Source organism: Ursus americanus, chromosome 2, assembly GCF_024610735.1.
Source record: "Ursus americanus isolate L20-20 chromosome 2, mUrsAme1.1.p, whole genome shotgun sequence".
Classification (NCBI taxonomy): domain Eukaryota; kingdom Metazoa; phylum Chordata; class Mammalia; order Carnivora; family Ursidae; genus Ursus; species Ursus americanus.
Genome location: NC_142128.1, coordinates 93,779,701 through 93,796,891, shown reverse-complemented (window position 1 = coordinate 93,796,891; position 17,191 = coordinate 93,779,701). Strand labels below are relative to the sequence as shown.

Genomic DNA, 17,191 nt, shown 5'->3' with positions numbered 1-17,191 from the left:
CAGATCCCAAACGTTCTACCGAGTTGTTTATGTACATTCATCTCACTTAATACTCACAGTATGTATTTCAGTTAGGAGTATTAGCTCCAATTTTCAGATGAAGAAAAAACGAGGATTGGTTCGAGTAAGTAACTTGCTCAAGTTCATACAGCTAGTAAATGGCAGAATTGATATACAAACTCGGAAAGCCCATGCTTTCAACCAAGCTAGACCCTGAGTGGGAAAATGGAAGCAAAGCAAACACAATTGCAGGTAATTCAAAACAAGATGATGTAAGTGCTAAATTCAGATAATGAACAAAATAAAGGTCCAGAGAAGGAAGAAATCCTACTGGGGCTTCTTTATTATTCACTAAAATAGCATCGTATCTTTTTCATTAAGTGTTATATTACCCAGAAACTGTGATGTGTATTTAAACTTCTACCTGTCACTCTCTGGCATATTTGAGTTCTTAACAATCACATTATAATAATAGCTGCCACTCTCTGAGTGGCTGTTTTTATCAGGCGGTGTGTTAGGCACTTTGTTCCTCAAAACGCTTCAGCCTGACTGATCAAATAACAACTCATCTTGTTGCTTCTCTTCATGAGAAAATTGCCAGGATCTTTTTAATATATCTGTTTGATACCTGTTTTCTCCATTGGCCCATTTTTTTTTTTTTAATTTTGGAAGAATGTTTTTCTGCATCTAGAAGATGTTGTTAGGTATTGATTTAGCAACATGAAATCAGAGTTGCCTGGGAGACCTTCTGCTCTGTCCCTCACGCACTCAGTCTGGCTGCCTCCCCTCGCCGTGAAGCCGCAGAGCAGAGGCTTGGTGTGGTCGGGCAGCCAGCGTGTATTTATTAGTGGAGCTACACTGGCTGTTCAAATATTGAATGCTTTTATACCGGTTATTTAACTGGCTGCTCCCTCCCACCCCAGTGCCTGCCTATTATCAGAGACACTGAGGCTCCTTTCTCAGAATCCCCCCAACTTCCTCCTTAGTTAGAAATTAAAGGCAAAGGTCTAGTGCAGAGGGGGGCCTCCGGGGCTCTGCTCTAGCACTGTGACCTCCACACCTTTTCAGATTGGTCAGGCTGGTGCCATACTAGCTGTTAAATACTTTGAATATTATCTCTTCGATAAACTCCCTGTTACCCAAATCAATTTGGGGCAGTATTTTTTGAATATATATATTTTTTACTTTGAATCTCACTTCCCCTTGCAGTGGCTTTTGACCTTTGCAGTCCATTCGTCTTATTAAAACATTCACGTCCATTGACTTGTGTGGACTCAGTATTCCCTGTTGTTTTCTCCTGGCTGCTCGCCACTTGTTTCTGCCTTGTAGGTTCATCTTTCCCTGCCAGACTTCACATGTTGGCTTTCCTCCATGCATGGTTTGCCTCCTCTCCAGACTTGTTTTGCAAGGGCCCACTCTTGCCTTCTGTGCGTGGCCACCTGATCTCCCACTCCCACGCCACACTCTTCAGATTTTAGTGCAAGTGTTAAAATCTTCAAGTATGTCTCTTTTTATATCCCATGCAGGCCAGAGCTCCCTTAATATACTGAACCAATCCTTGGCACACCAGCCACAGCTGTAATTGTACATTTGCCTGTGTGAGTCTTTGCTTCCTGTCTATTCTCCCATTTGTCCATAAGCTCCTTGAAGTTTAGGGACTATGCTTATTTTTTATTTTTATTTGGGGGCTTATCCTTGTATTTTCATTGTGCTATCTGACACATATAAGGTACTCCTTAATTCTCTATTAAATGACCTAATAAATATTTACTAAGGTGTTCTTTTCTCTCTTAAAGAAGCTTTCTAAATTATTTTTAGTAAATTATCCATATTCTACTCAGACCTTACTAATTATGGGGTATCTTTTCCTTTGTGTGTGTATGTTTTTGTCCTTGAATGTGAGAAATAGATGATGAGTTTCATTCTCATTCTGTTTTGTATCATTTGGAATCTTTTCCACATGGAGGGCTCCTATTAACTTCAAAGGAAGCTCTGCACATGGAAAAGATATGCAGGAAAAAAGTGAAAAAAGTAGAGCCCTGATTTTCATCATGGTTAATGGCCTGGATCTTGCGGAGGTTTGGGTGAGTAAACTCTGAGAATAAACAGCTGACTCTTAGTGAACTCTTCAGAAATAGTAGTGCATGTTGCAGAAATAATGCATAAACAGGCAACTGAGCAAATTCAGGGATATTATGAGAAGGGAAGAAATTCTTCAGGAGTAATTTTGGGAATCAAGATAGTACAATAGCCTGCTAAGCCACAGAGGCATGAAAAATGTACTCGTTATGTGAGCATTGGCTAATGTTCTGGAAGCAAGTCTCAGTGGAAAGAGGTTTCAGTTGCTTCTATGGAGCAGAATGGATGGGAAATGATGGAGGCACGGAGAACTCATCCTGTAGGTTTAGGGAGTCTAGAAACATAGAGGGAAGGGTGCTCTTCAAGGTTACCCTTGTGAGGTTATTTCATGAAACAATAACTTGGAGTTCAGCTTTAAAAAAATATTTTTTACATGATTATGATCCAAACTCATGTCAGTTTTGTTAGGTAAAGGTTGGATTTTATAGAGAAACCAGAAAGTCATTATCTTTTTGGCAGCTGTTTCTTCAAATAGAAAGGGGGATTTGATACAGGTCTTAAATGTCATTTCCTTATTTTCAATCAGTTTTATTGTGTACTACTAATATGTTTTCAGCCAGTCAAATCCATTTCTTATCTAAAATAGTCAATCTTCTTTGTGATTTCCCATGTAATATTCCAGAATCACTTCTTTTTATGTTGTGCTGCAGAGTTATTTCACTACCGAGTTGTTCATAATCTGCCTCAGTCCTCCAACATGCTGCGTTCATGACACGTTTAGGGGAATCTCAAGAAATTGCCTCTTTTAAGCAAGCAATAATATGATGGCACCTTGCGTTTTTAATAGCATGAAAATTGTAGGAGCAAATGGAAAATACAGGAAGATTGGAGGAAATAAATATAACTTTATATCTTACCACTAATTTTCAATCATAGTTAAACATTTGGTGTGTGTGTGTATATATATATATTAGTCTTTTTTCTGTCCTTACATTAACAAATGTAACTGAAATAATACATATATAATAGTACTAATAGGTACTGATCTAAGTCCTTTACATTTATTAACTCATAATCCTCACAAAAACTGTGTTGCAGCTGTTATTATTATCCCATGTTACATGTGAAGAAGTTGAGGCAGAGACTCAACATCACCAGGCTAGCAGGTGTTGGCGCTAAGAGACAATCCCAGACAGTCTGACTAGAGTCCTGCCTAATATTAACACTCCTCGGCAAAAATATTTTCTCATGTCATGCATTAGGTGTTTTTGCTCTGCTTACTTTTTTAATCATAAGAAACCTTGAGAATTTATTAAATTTCTAAAACAATAGAGGATAGAAAAACTTCAAATATCTTCTGTTTTTAATTAACACCTAGAGTAGGTACAAAAATTATTATTATTATTATTATTATTATTATTATTATTATTATTATTATTTTGTAATGTCACTAACCGGGTTTGGGTATATTCTGCAGTCACAGAATAGAATGAAGCCATTGGCCTAAATATGGACTGAACCTTGGACATTGACCCTATTCCTATTTCTTTTTTAGTATAGTTGGCACAAAATGTTACATTTGTTTTATGTGTACAACTTAGTGATTTGACAGGTTTATACCTTATGCTATGTTCACAAGTGTAGCTACCACCTGTCCTGTTACATTGTTACTGTAATATCATTGACTGTATTCCTGATGCTGTGCCTTTTATTCCCATGACTTATTCATTCCATAACTGGAAACCGGTATCTCCCACTCCCCTGCACCCATTTTGTCTATCCCCTCAGTTTAATTTAATATTAGAGGGTTATGACATTAGACATTATCTATTAGCCATTTTCCATTTAGGCAAATAGATTGTTTCCAATTGCTTCTTTCCAATTGTTGCCAGTATCCCCGTATCTGTTGTGGGTTATGGGCTGGGGCTCTGAAATTAGACCACCAGAGAGATTTTCTTTTATACAAATACTAAGAGGCCGAATCAAAGTAAGCAAAGTGGCCAACTCCCATGATAAATAAATTTTATTTATGCTTCCTCCCGTGAAGAAGGCCTGTTGGCTACAAGGAGGTGCTTGGCAGTGAAACAGGAGCCTGATTCAATTTCCTCATCTGTCACATAGAGAAAATACTATTTCCCTCAAAGGATTATTCTGTGGATTAAAAGAAATAATACGCATGGTACTTCTAGCACAATGCCTGGCTTAGAGTAGCTTTCAGTAAGTGTTAGCTATTATTATTATCCTGGAGTTCCTAGAAATGGAGTCAAATTGTATTTTTAACTTTGCCTATTTTAGATACTTAATGAAACTCTGTGTTCTGATTTCCTAGAAAGGTAAAACCATGCAAGGAACATCCAAACATACAAATGTCACTTAGCCAATTCCTGCATCGTGGTGTTTTATAAAGTCTTGAAAACAAAACAATTTATCATAAAATATTTGATAATTTTATGTCTTTGATTATTTTCAATTAGCTTAGTATGCTTCACCTTATTTGCTTACTTTCACAGCTTCCTTATCCCAATCACAAGATTAGTTCATCGAATGTGAAAATCAGTTTTTTACATTATGTCAGTCCATGATAAGACACATCTGGGCACAGTCATGGTGGCCCTCATTTGTGATCAGAGGGGCAGGGCCCTTAGCACAGTGCCTGGTCCATCAGAAGCATTCAGTAAATACAGTTGACTGACTTATCAAGTATCTTAGGTGAAAAAGATCTTTGAACATGTTTCCTGAATAAAACTTGTCTCTTAAAACCACAGGGGTAAGCCCCTTCTTTCTTCTCTTAGCCTGTGTGTTCTCTGTGGACAGGCTAGCTACCAAGATGAGTAAGGGAGAGAATGGGGGAGAGAACAGTCCTGACGACACTTCCCTATTTGTCCTTCTAGATTTCCAATCTGAGAAGTCACTTTACTTCTCCTGGAGGGGAATGAGTGAGTAAACAACCAGCGTGCAACTCCATCCCCCACTCTTGGCAGTATTCTTCAGTTTTCCGCCACCTTCTCTTCCGTTGGGTTAAATGGTTAAGCCACTGGTTGTCCAGGAGTGTGGCTAGCCCCCTTTGTGGAAAGAGATCCTACTTCTTGAAGCCACTCCTTCCAAGCTAACCATGGCTCTTTGGGCATCCTCCAAGCACCTCTAATGGATAGAAGGCTCTGAAATGGGTCAAAACAGTACATCAGTAAAATTCAATCCAAGGCCAGTCTGTGCTTAAGGTTAAATGTTTCCTCCTTATCTTGTTTTCTGTTTCAAATTATGTCCTGTCATATTGTTCCCATAGCCTCTGGAGATTCTGCAATGATCATACGGCATCAATAATATATTCCAATATATTAAGACTCAGTAATAAAATAGCAACAAAATAGACATGCCCTTAATGCAAACATGAACCCCTTCCTACCATGGAGTTATCAGAAGTTCTAGCCCACAGATTATATCACCACAGGGGTTTGTAAAATCTAAGATACTTATGAAACATCAAGTTAAAGTCTGCGCCCAGCTCATCCTCTGTCAGCTTCAGGCAAAGAGGGTCTTGCCCCAGTGGAGTCGGGGTTCCTTCAGCAGCTACACCCTGAGCTGGCCTCCACAAAAATGGGTTGTTCTTTGTGGGCTTCTGAAGTTGAAATAGTCTGTGTTCCTTATTTCAGAAATAAAGCAAAGATGGGCCACAAAAGATAATGCCAGCACTAGCTCCAAATCAACCAATTTTTAAGACAAATAGACTCTTTGATCTTTAAAGCAGTTTATCCCAGGCCACACTTATGTTCCTGTACTCTTTCCCTCCCTTCCTTCCTTCCTTTCTTTCTTTCTTTCTTTCTTTCTTTCTTTCTTTCTTTCTTTCTTTCTTTTCTTTCTTCCTTTCTTCCTTTCTTCCTTTCTTCCTTTCTTCCTTTCTTCCTTTCTTCCTTTCTTTCTTCCGAAAGTTCTAGGTACTTTATTTTTTTTTAATTCCAGTATAATTAAATAATGTATAGTGTTATATTAGTTTCAGGTCTACAATATAGCAACCCAGCAATTCTCTGCATTACTCAGTGCTCATCATGATAAGTATACTCTTAATCCCCTTCACCTATTTCACCCAGTTTGTTCTCTATAGTTAAGAGTCTTTTTCTTTCTTTTTTTTTTTTCTCTCTCTCTTTTTTCCTCTCTCTCTCTCTTTTTTTATTTGTTCTTTCGGTTTTTAAATCCCACATATGGGTGAAATTGTATACTATTTGTCTTTCTCTGGCTGACTTATTTCACTTAGTATTTACCCCTCTAGATCCATCCATCTTGTTGCAAATGGCAAGATTTCATTCTTTTTTTATGGCTGGGTAATATTACATTGTACATATATACCACATCTTAATCCATTCCTCTATCAGTGGGCACTTGGGTTGCTTGCATATCTTGGCTATTGTAAATAATGCTGCTATAACCATAGGGGTGCATATATCTTTTTGAATTAGTGTTCTTGCATTCTTTGGGTAAATAGCCAGTAGTGCAATTACTACATAATATGGTAACCTATTTTAAAATTTTGAGGAACCTCCTCCATACTATTTTCCTCAGTGGTTGCACAGGTTTGCATTCCCACCAACTGTCCACCACATCCTTGCCAACACTTGTTGTTTCTTGAGTTTTTGATTTTAGCCATTCTGACAGGTGTGAGGTGACATCTCGTTGTGGTTTTGATTCGCATTTCCCTGATGATGAGTACTGTGCATCTTTTCATGTGTCTGTTGGCCATTTGTATGTCTCTTCATGTCTTTTGCCCATTTTAATTGGATTATTTGTGGTTTTTTGGTATTTAGTTGTATAAGTTCTTTATATATTTTGAATACTAACTTCTTATCAGATATATCACTTGCAAATATCTTCTACCATTCAGTAGGTTGTCTTTTTGTTTTGTTAATTATTTCCTTTGCCGTGCTGAAGCTTTTTATTTTGGCATAGTCCCAATAGTTTATTTTTGCTTTTGTTTCCCTTGCCTTAGGAGAAAAAAATCTAGAAAAATGTTGCTATGGCTGATGTCAGAGAAACTACTACCTGTGGTCTCTTCTGGAGATTTTTATGGTTTCAGGTTTCACATTTAGGTCTTTAATCCATTTTGAGTTTATTTTTGTGTGTAGTGTAAGAAAGTGGTCCAGTTTCATTCTTTTACATGTAGCTGTCCAGTTTTCCCAACACCATTTGTTGAAGAGACTTTTTTTTTCTATTGTATATTCTTGCCTCGTTTGTTGTAGATTAATTGACCATAAAACCATGGGTTTATTTCTGGGACCTCTTTTCTGTTGCACTGATGTATGTGTCTGTTTTTGTGCCTGTACCTTACTGTTTTGATCACCACTTCTTGTACTCTTTTGTAGGTGTGGCCATTGACTGTCGCAGACATTTAGGGGTCTCTAACAGAGAGAGTGTAGACAGAGGAAACGTTCCCGGTTTTAGTCCTACCAGGCTGTCAAACAGTTGTTTTTTGTTTTTTTTAGTTGTTTGTGAACTATACATTTATTGGGGGGATTCTCTCCCTAAGAAGTTATTTTTGCGACTGTGCACTTAACCATCAAAGGAGAGAGACATCTAGACACGTGGTCTGAACACTGAAACGTTGCTCTCTTTTGCAACAGTTAGGACTCTGCAGTGGTGATGGCCCTGGTATTCAGGTCCTGTTTGAGTTACCTCCCTCCACTGTGCAGCATATTCAAAACCTCCTAATTTTTCCGTTGCCTTTGTGTTTGCCTTCCTGCCTCTTGTTACATAATTTCGTGATCTCAAAGCCTAGGCCTTCTGAGGAGACTTCCTCGTGCTTGTATAATTAATCCAGAGCCAGCTTTGGAACTTGCGCTGCAGTAGAGGGTGACCTTTGTGTCTGTAAATAAGCCACACAAGGAAAGGTTAGTTCTTCATGGTTCCTTCTTTGCCCTGGCCCCGGATAAAGAACAACCTTGAGGGAAGCTCATCTAATCTTTCCTACCTCCCACCTGGGCCTGGACCTAATAAATTAAAGGTAGAACCTTAAGAGGGCTCTGAGATACATACTGGCCTCCGCTGCCTTAGAGTTTCAACGTAGTAAATCGAATTCTCCCTCCTGAGGCCTATGAGGCTTATATATGGGAAGACTCTTTTCCCCATAGTTGAATCCTTGCCTCCGGCACAGCTGCTTAAAAAACTCGCTGCCAGCCAAATTCCAGGAGAAGACTGTATTCTAAGGATGCCTGTGCTCGCAAAGGTAGGTCTCTCCCAAGCAGCTGAGTGACTGGCTTGGCCTGTGCCTTCGCTGGGCCCATACAGCTCTGCAGCATTTATCCACAGAGGCCAGGCAGTGTGTCAATTACCTTTATAGAAGCAGCTGCTCATCTCTGGATAAAGCCTGTGGATAAGCTTTTATAATCTACCCAGATCGAAATATCAGTTTATGATTTACAGCCTCCACTTAGGCTGCAACAGTTAAAAGCCAGCTGCAGAGCTGAGAAGAACTTGTATGGTCTACCATAAGCAAGGGTCAAGGTTAAAATGCCCTGCTCACAAATAAAGTTCAAGGCCCAAAGCCTTGGCCACATTAGAACTTTTCCACATGTACTTTTTTTCTCCCCATAATTTTATTCCTTGTCTGTGTATTAATTTTATGATCCAGTGTGCTGGCCAGATGTTGAGGTCCGAACTCATTCCTAATATATAGGCTTTACCATCCCTGGGTTCTCCTAGCATGGAGGGAACTAGCTAATACTCTTTAGAGAAGGCTGGCCACTAAGAGAGAGAGGGACTGGGCTGTTCTACTCTTCCCATTCCTGGTCTTACAGTTGCTTTCAGAGTTTCTGTGCCTGGCAAAAAAAAAGTTTGCATGATATTTTATGGCAGTAAAATTTTTAAAATGGTTGTCCTCAAGCCTTACAAATATGAACATGCCCTTTCAGCTCTGAAGGTCCCTTCTAGTCATGTAATTATGAGCTTGCTTGCTCTTGTTTACTTGGACACTCAAAACAGAATTTGATGTTCAAACACCAAGAGGCTGTAAATGCTTAATCTACTGAATGTCGGTGGCTTTTTTTTTTTTTTGGTAATTTTAAATTTGAATGCAAAATTAACATTTTATAGCCTATCTTTCTCTATGAAAAGAACCTATGGTCAATCCCATTTGTCTCATCATTCTTTTCAAATTTTATTATTTTAATTAGTCTTTGTCTTCTTTTTCTCACTTATTTTCCTTTGTCTCATTCTTTTAACTTCCCCTCAGCATTCTTACCTCTTGTATTCTGACCATTTTTCCTGAATGTTTGCCTTTTCCTATCTTATTCCGTTGTTTTACCTTGATTTCGTGACCAATTCTTTTGTGAAAAAGTACATTGGGAATTGGTTTTTCCTGATTCCTATTTTGAACTGATTGTCATTGGGAAAACAAAAAGCCCATTTGTGGCAAATATGCTTCCTTTTTTTTTTTTTTTTCCCTCCAGAAAAGGCTGGGAGTAGGCCAGAGCTTCTTAAATATTTCATGACAGCAACTTAACTTGCTGACAGCGTTCGGTGCTAAACACACTTCTGTGGGTGCCCGTGAAGCGATGTGGCCATGTGCATTCACAACATGCTAGCTGTCACTCTCTTTTTTTCTCCAAATGAGAAAGCCTGTTGCAATGCAAATGACTGTAATTTCATAGAATGCAATATCTAATTATTTTTTGTCAATTCCTTGCAGATTCCATTTTAACTGTTATTAGTAACTCGTAATTTCCACATAGTGCATTTGAATATATCCACTGGACTAAATCATGTTTACCAAATATCCTATTTAGCTATAACATTCAGTACTTCTAGACATAGTGGTGCATCTTTGGGAGATTAATACAATGGTACCGGTAGGATCAGGCAACTTATTGCTTCACATCATCTTAAGTCCCCAAAACTCCATTCTTGTCTTCACTTACATACTTTCTGCATTTTTTTTAACCTCACCGTCATCTCCAATCTCTTCATCTTTTCATTTTCTACCTTTCTATTAGACTCCACCTGGTCTCATTTCTCTGTCTGACCTAGATTGAATGGATGATCACCTGGATTAGACCCTTGCCCCAAATCTTTAACATCTTTACACCCATATATTTAGGTCACTTGGGCCTCGAAATTCAGAACCCTGGATCAATTCCCACTTATCTTCTCTTTTTCTACATCTAGTATGCAGAGCACTGTTGGCAATAATTATTCAGCTATGCCAGTTGTGTCCTTGCAAGCTATGGCCTTCATTCTCAGCTTTCAACCATTTTTTAAAAGAATTTTTTTTTTTTACAGCACTTTTAGGTTTACAACAAAATGGAGACAAGGTACAGAGATTTCTCATATACCTCTGCCCCCATATGTGGGTACCCTCCCCCATTACCAACATAACTTATCAGACTTTTTTTTTTATCCAGGGATGAAGCTACATTGACACATCATCACCCAAAGTACATAGATACCTTAGGGTTCACTCTCAGAATTGTATCCTGAGTGGGTTTGGAAAAAAGGTATAATGATATATATCCATCATTTTAATAACATGCAGTTTATTTTTAGCCCTAAAAATCCTCTGTGCTCTGTCTATTCATCACTTCCTCCACCTCCACCCTCACTCCTGACAACCACTGATTTTTTTTTGTCTCAGTGGGTTAGCCTTTTCTAGAATATCCTATAGCTGGAATCTTATACTATACAGCCTTTTCAGATTGGTTTCTTTTACTTAGCAATATGCATCTGAGTTTCCTTTATGTCTCTTCGTGTCTTGAAAGCTCATTTCTTTTATTGTTGAATAATATTCCATTATCTAGATTCACCATGGTGTGTTTATCTATTCATCTACTGGAGGCCATCTCAGTTACTTCCAAAGTTTGGCAATTATGAATAAAGCTTCTTTAAGCATACATGTGTGTACATAAGTTTTTAACTCCTTTGGGTGAATACCAAGGATCATGGTTTCTGGATCACATGGTAAGAATATATTTAGTTTCATAAGAGAGTGCCAAACAGTCTTCCAAAGTGGCTGTACCATTTTGCATTCCCACTAGTAAATGTGTGAGCATTCCTGTTGTTCCACATCCTGCATTTGATGTTGTCAGGTTTTGGGTTTAGGACATTTTATTAGGTGTGTAATGGTATCTCATTGTTTTAATTTGCATTTCTCTGATGGCATATGATATGGAAGATCTTTTTATATGCTTATTTGCCATCTGTATGAGGCATCTGTTAAAGTCTTTGGCCCATTTTAAAATCAGGTTGTGTGTTTTATTATTACTGAGTTTTAAGAGTTCTGTGTATATTTTGGGTAACTGTCCTTTATCATATATGTCTATTTTGTCCCAATCTGTGGCTTGTCTTCTTATTCTCTTGATACTGTCTTTTGAAGAACAGAAGTTTTTAATTTTAATGAAGTCTGGCTTAACAATTACTTATTGCATGAGTTGTGTCTTTGGTGCTGTGTCTAGAAAGGTGTCATTATACCCAAAGTCTTCTAGATTTTTATTCCTGTGTTATCTTCTATGAGTTCTATAGTGTTGTGTTTTGTCAACCATTTTTTTCTAATTCTTGTTATGTTCCCTCTCTCTCTCTCTCTTCCTTTCTCTTTCTTTCTTTCTTTCTTTCTTTCTTTCTTTCTTTCTTTCTTTCTTTCCTTCTTTCTTTCTTTTTCTTTCTTTCTTTCTTTCTTTCTTTCTTTCTTTTTTTAAGATTTTATTTATTTGAGAGATGGAGAGAGTGTGAGAAGAGGCTGAGGGGGAGGGAGGAAGAATCCAAAGCAGACTCTGCACTGAGCATGAAGCCCAATGCGGGCTCAACTGTGACCAACATTGAGATCATGACCTGAGCCCAAACCAAGAGTAGGATGCTTAACCGACTGCAGGTGCTCGGCCCCCTTTCAACGACTGATTGTCCCAGTGCTCTCATTAAGCCTTCTTTCTAACTTCTCACCCTCACTCTCCTGCAGATCATTTAGTCTCTGCTCTGATGAAGTAAATTAGAAAGGTCAAATACAACCTTCCAAACCTTTCTACCCTTGTCTTCATAAAGGACATACATTTGCCCTTACTCTCCCAATGTCCCCAGGTTCTCAAGATGAAGCAACTCCATTTCTGTTTACGGACAGTCCATCTTCTGTACTCTTTATCCTCCATTTCTATCTTCTTGATCCTTCTATCACCTCTCTCTTTGTTCTTTTATTTCTCCTCAAATAATAAATATGCTCAATTCTTTTCTATACTAAAAGAAAAGAAATCCCAAAACAATAACAACAAAATAGTAGTAACAACACCATCACCTCCTTTGGTCTTGTGTCTATTCTGATTTTAACTGTCTTTCATCTTCCTATGGATAGAGCTCTTTTCTATTATTGTTTCTGTTTTTTACTTCTCATTCACCTTTCAACCCAGTGAACTCTGATTTCTCCCACTATCTCACTGCAACTGGCATAGCTGAAGGCACTATGATGTCTGCATTGCACTTTACATGTCCCTGTCTGTGTTGAGTTTGACTCTCAACCACACTGTCCTTAAAATTCACCTTGCCTTTGGCTTCCATGACCTCACTGCTGTTCTTTCTCTGACATTTCTTTTCAGGCTCTTTTCTGACCACCTCTTAAATGTTGGTATTTCCTTGGATTCCACTGTGAGCCACTGTTATTTCACTCAAAGTTTTAACTGATACACACACACACATATGCACACACACACACTAATGACTTATGAGTCTTCATTTCTAGTCCTAACATTGCCATTTTGCTTCAGAGTTCAGGTCACTTCTATGCGTATTTCCCATAGGTACCTCAAATTCAACATGGTTTTGGCTGAATTCATCATCAGCTCTCCTACTTTCCGAAACTTGGTTCTTCTCTTCTTCTTTTCTATTCCTTCTGAGGTGGTAGCCCCAAGATGCTGACATCATTCTGGAACAGCACTATGTCCAATAAAAATATAGTGTAAACCACATACGTAATTTAAAATGTTCTGACAGCCACATTAAAAAAAAAGAAACATTGAAATGATTACTAAAAATTGATTTTATTTAACCCAATATAGCCAACATAATGTTACTATGATAAATCTGCTAACATTTAATGAGGTATTTTGCATTTTTTTGGTACTAACTTCTCAAAATCCAGGTTGCATCTTACACTTATTGAACATCTGAATTGAAACTATTCACTGGGACCCAGTGGCTCCTGTACAGTGCAGTTCTCGAGTCTTTAACTCCAGTAATCTCTCTCTTATCCAGTTATTAGTCCTGTTGATTTTATCTCATAGGTATTTCTCCAGTAAGTTTATTTATTTTCATCCTTACTATATCATGGCTTTAGTTCACACCTCATTTCTCATTTGAGTTATTGCAGGAGCTTACATAGCCTAGTTTCTCTGCCTTAGAGAGTGTACAAAATCCACTAGAATAAAGGAGGATATAGTAGAACATCCGTTTATGTATTTTTATCTAGAAAATAAAACAGTTCAGGCTTATTAATACTTAATATACATATTAATGCCAGCGTCCTTGCTCTGAGAATTCAATAGTAAAGTATAAACATAAGACATAAAATATATTTTCCCCACAAAATAAAAAAATAATATTATTTATTTTATCTTCATGCAGATTTTAAACTTTCTCTGTATATTTCCATATGATGTACATAATTTATTAACACAATGGTCATATATAATTTAAAAATAAAATTACATGTGTACTTGAAATTTATTATAGTACTGCCAGGGGGAGTGAGATCACTAAAATTTGGGGTCCATGGACCTGGATCCACTCTGACTTTCCCTCACCTGCTCTCCAACCTCAACTTCTTCATCCCCACCTCACATTTTCTGTACTTAGTGGCTCTTTCATACTTTGTTCTTGTTTGTTCTTCTTCATATAGATAAACAAATGGTAAACAAACTACTTCTTGACCTAATTCAGTTTCTCTTCTAGGCTCTTCTGAGGTGCCATCTCTTCAAAAAAAAGCCTATGACAACTTCCTGAATTATGTCAAGTTTTGCTCCTTGCTTGACATACATTTCTTATCACACTATTAGACTGAAATTATATTTTTATTGATCTGCATTCCCCACTAAAATATAAGATTCACAGAGTCAGGGATTATGGCATCATCATGCTTTTTTCATCTTGACATACGATAGGTTCTTTAGAAATGTTCACTGAACTACATTCATGGCTCTCCTTGCTGGAGCCAGCCTGTTCTATCAGTGAATGAAATAGTGATTTGTTCATTGCAGTTTATGGAATATCTGGGAGACTTCTCTTGTCTCCAAAGATACATGATAAAATAATAAGTATACTTTCATTTTAGTACCGTGATTAGTATGCTATTTGTAAGAAGCTCATAGGGTCGATGACAGTATTAGCGTGAAATGAATTGTCCACTTGCTTCTTAGTAGAAATTGGATGAGATTACTTGCTCTAGCAGAGTGAAGTTTTGTTTGTATGTGTATATGCAATGGCCATCAAACTTCAGTATGGATGATAATCACCTTGGACACGTGTTTAAATATAGATTTCTGGGTTTCATACGTACATATTCTGATTCGTTTGAACTGGTGATGGCCTAAGAATCTGTATTTTTAGAAAGCATCACAATGATTATAATATAGCTGATAGAAACCATACTCTGCAAAGTATTGTTTCCTTCTTTCTGAAGTAGGGAAGAAGAGGAAGGAGTAATTTTGAACAACTGAGAGAAGTGCCTTAGTCAGGGATAGAGTGAGATTCTATATAGAGGTCTACAGAAGTTATAGAGCATTATAAAGGAGAATGGACACCTGGGAAAAGTTGAAACAGGGAATCAAGGGTGGCAGGGACCGAGGGTATGGAGAGAGTCTTGAAGACCAATAAGACGACTTTGGCTTATTTCACAATTTCCCTAGGATTGACTTTTCTTCTTTAGCAAGAAAACTTACTATCAATATTTTTTTAAATCTAATTATTCAGGTGTATCATCTTCATTTAGGAACTGACACACATTAGTCATTTAATAAGTAATTTTTTTTGGATAATTCAGGATCTCTAGGATATTGAACCCTTTAGATATAGGATGATTTTTAGTATTTAGAACAGTATTATATAATTCTATCCAGTATTTCATTTTGGGTTCTATGACAAAAATTATCTAGCATGGGAAGATGATAAACTGTGCTATGTGGAAAAATTGAATTTAACTTTGCAACTATGAGAAAAAAATAGATTTTCACTTAAATGCCATTTATAAATAATTTCTATCAAAGCTGTAATCCAAGTTATTAATGTTTTAAAATTTAAAGACAGTTTAAATATTTTCGTAAAAATGCTACATATTTTTTAGTATGACAGATAACAACCAGAAGTAGATGGATAAATCTAGACCATTAAGAAGCTCCAAACTTTTAATTTTCACTTATTGTTTCAGCTTTCTCCCTCATCCAGTTTTATTCAGAGCTGTGAGCTGTTAAAAAGGAACTTAACTGGTTGACTTGATCTTCTTCTCTTCACCATTTGGCAGCCAGTCTCTGGTGGAAATCCTAATGAGATACAAACCAGGCAAACAAATGAACCAGTGGACTGGAAGGGGAAGAGGCAGTGGCATGGACAGTTTATTATTGTTCATCCAATCAACTAAATATGTTTTAATTGTAGCAGCAATGCCATAAATAGTCTCAGCACAAGCCTACTAGTTTGCCTCATTAAATTCCTGTCTATGTCAGTTGCTTTGCTTCCACCATCCATTTAAGTCTGCAATTTTAACTTTGTTCATTTGATGGGAGAGTTTTCCCTCTGGTTATCTGTAGTTTGGGAAGATAAATTATCTTGAATAGCTTAATAGAAGTTGGGCTTTGGGGAAACAGTATTGTTCTTACTGCAATTTATATCTTGTTTTTAACTTCGCTTAGTATATAAGACCTGTGCTCTTCATTGGCTCGCGTTAAACTAAACATCTCTGCCAATCTGTGCTCTCTTGTAGGTGATTCGCAAGGGGTGGCTAACCATCAGCAACATCGGCATCATGAAAGGAGGCTCTAAGGGATACTGGTTTGTCCTTACCGCTGAAAGCTTGTCCTGGTACAAAGATGACGAGGTAAGCCCCAGAGGATGACAGAGTTTTCTTATTAAAGTGTTTCTAATTTCAAATTAATTGATATTATTGTGCTATACAATTGCAAGGCATGAGTGGTTCTCTTTTAGTAAGACTTACTTTGGGGTGTTTATGTGAAGAAGCATTGTTTTTTCCTCATAGATTTTTAATTTTATAATATTCCCTTCAAATTTCTTTTATTTCTTTTGTATAGTTACATGTTTCTTAACCTGAAGAAATGGAGTCAGGGGTCGGTTGTTGGAAATTTCCTTCTTTGTAATAATGGTGAGATACTGATGGAGGGAAAGCAGTTTTCATTAAATAATGTGTTGAAAAGACCCAAGGATATATCGAGCATCTAAAGAATGAAATTAATAGCACTGATGCAAAGTTAATGAAGAATTTTGGGATTGTTGCTGTGATGTCTGTCTCAAATGGCAGGCTTTTGAAGATGTCCAAATCACATAGTCTTCAAGCGAGCCCTAGGTAATTGTTTATATGAATGTTGTTCTTTGAAAATTTGATAGCTATCTAAAAGCAAGAATTATGATAATTACGCTGATCTGGTTCATGTTGTATGTTAATAATTTTGGTCCTGTGACTTACTACTCATTTAAATCTGATAGCTATAAAAGTGCAATAAATTGTATCAGTCTTTTGGAGCCATTTGAGTGCTATAAAATGATACTGCCAAATTTGGGAAATCATGGGTGAAATTAACTATGTTTTGGAAATTTTAATAGTTCTGGTCTGACCTGAGCGGTTTTTGGTGCTAGTAACACAGTATACAAACATTAGATAAGAATACTTCACGATCGCAAAGCTATTTACAGATGAGATTGTCTCAATTTTATTTGGCTACAAAGGGCATGTATTTCAGAGCTAAAAGTCCTTCCAATCCTGGCTTGATATGTTTTTGAAAGCACTACAAGGTGCCTTTGTCTGTTGTTGGAGTTAAAGTTTCATGTTTTGTTTTTTTTGCTTTTTTTTAAGATTTTATTTATTTATTTGACAGAGAGAGAGACAGACAGCGAAAGAGGGAACACAGCAGGGGGAGTGGGAGAGGAAGAA

The 17,191-nt window shown here is 37.3% G+C and overlaps 1 protein-coding gene across 6 annotated transcripts in view; it reads left to right on the top strand.

Moving 5' to 3' along the window:
* The window catches only part of DNM3 (dynamin 3), a 524,707-nt gene that overhangs the window by 260,190 nt on the left and 247,326 nt on the right, over positions 1-17,191 (top strand). For all 6 annotated transcript variants that reach the window (XM_087858849.1, XM_045814085.2, XM_045814069.2 and 3 more), the window contains one exon: positions 16,010-16,123. In XM_087858849.1, coding sequence (XP_087714975.1) covers positions 16,010-16,123 — 114 coding nt within the window. The remainder of the gene's footprint in view (positions 1-16,009; positions 16,124-17,191) is intronic.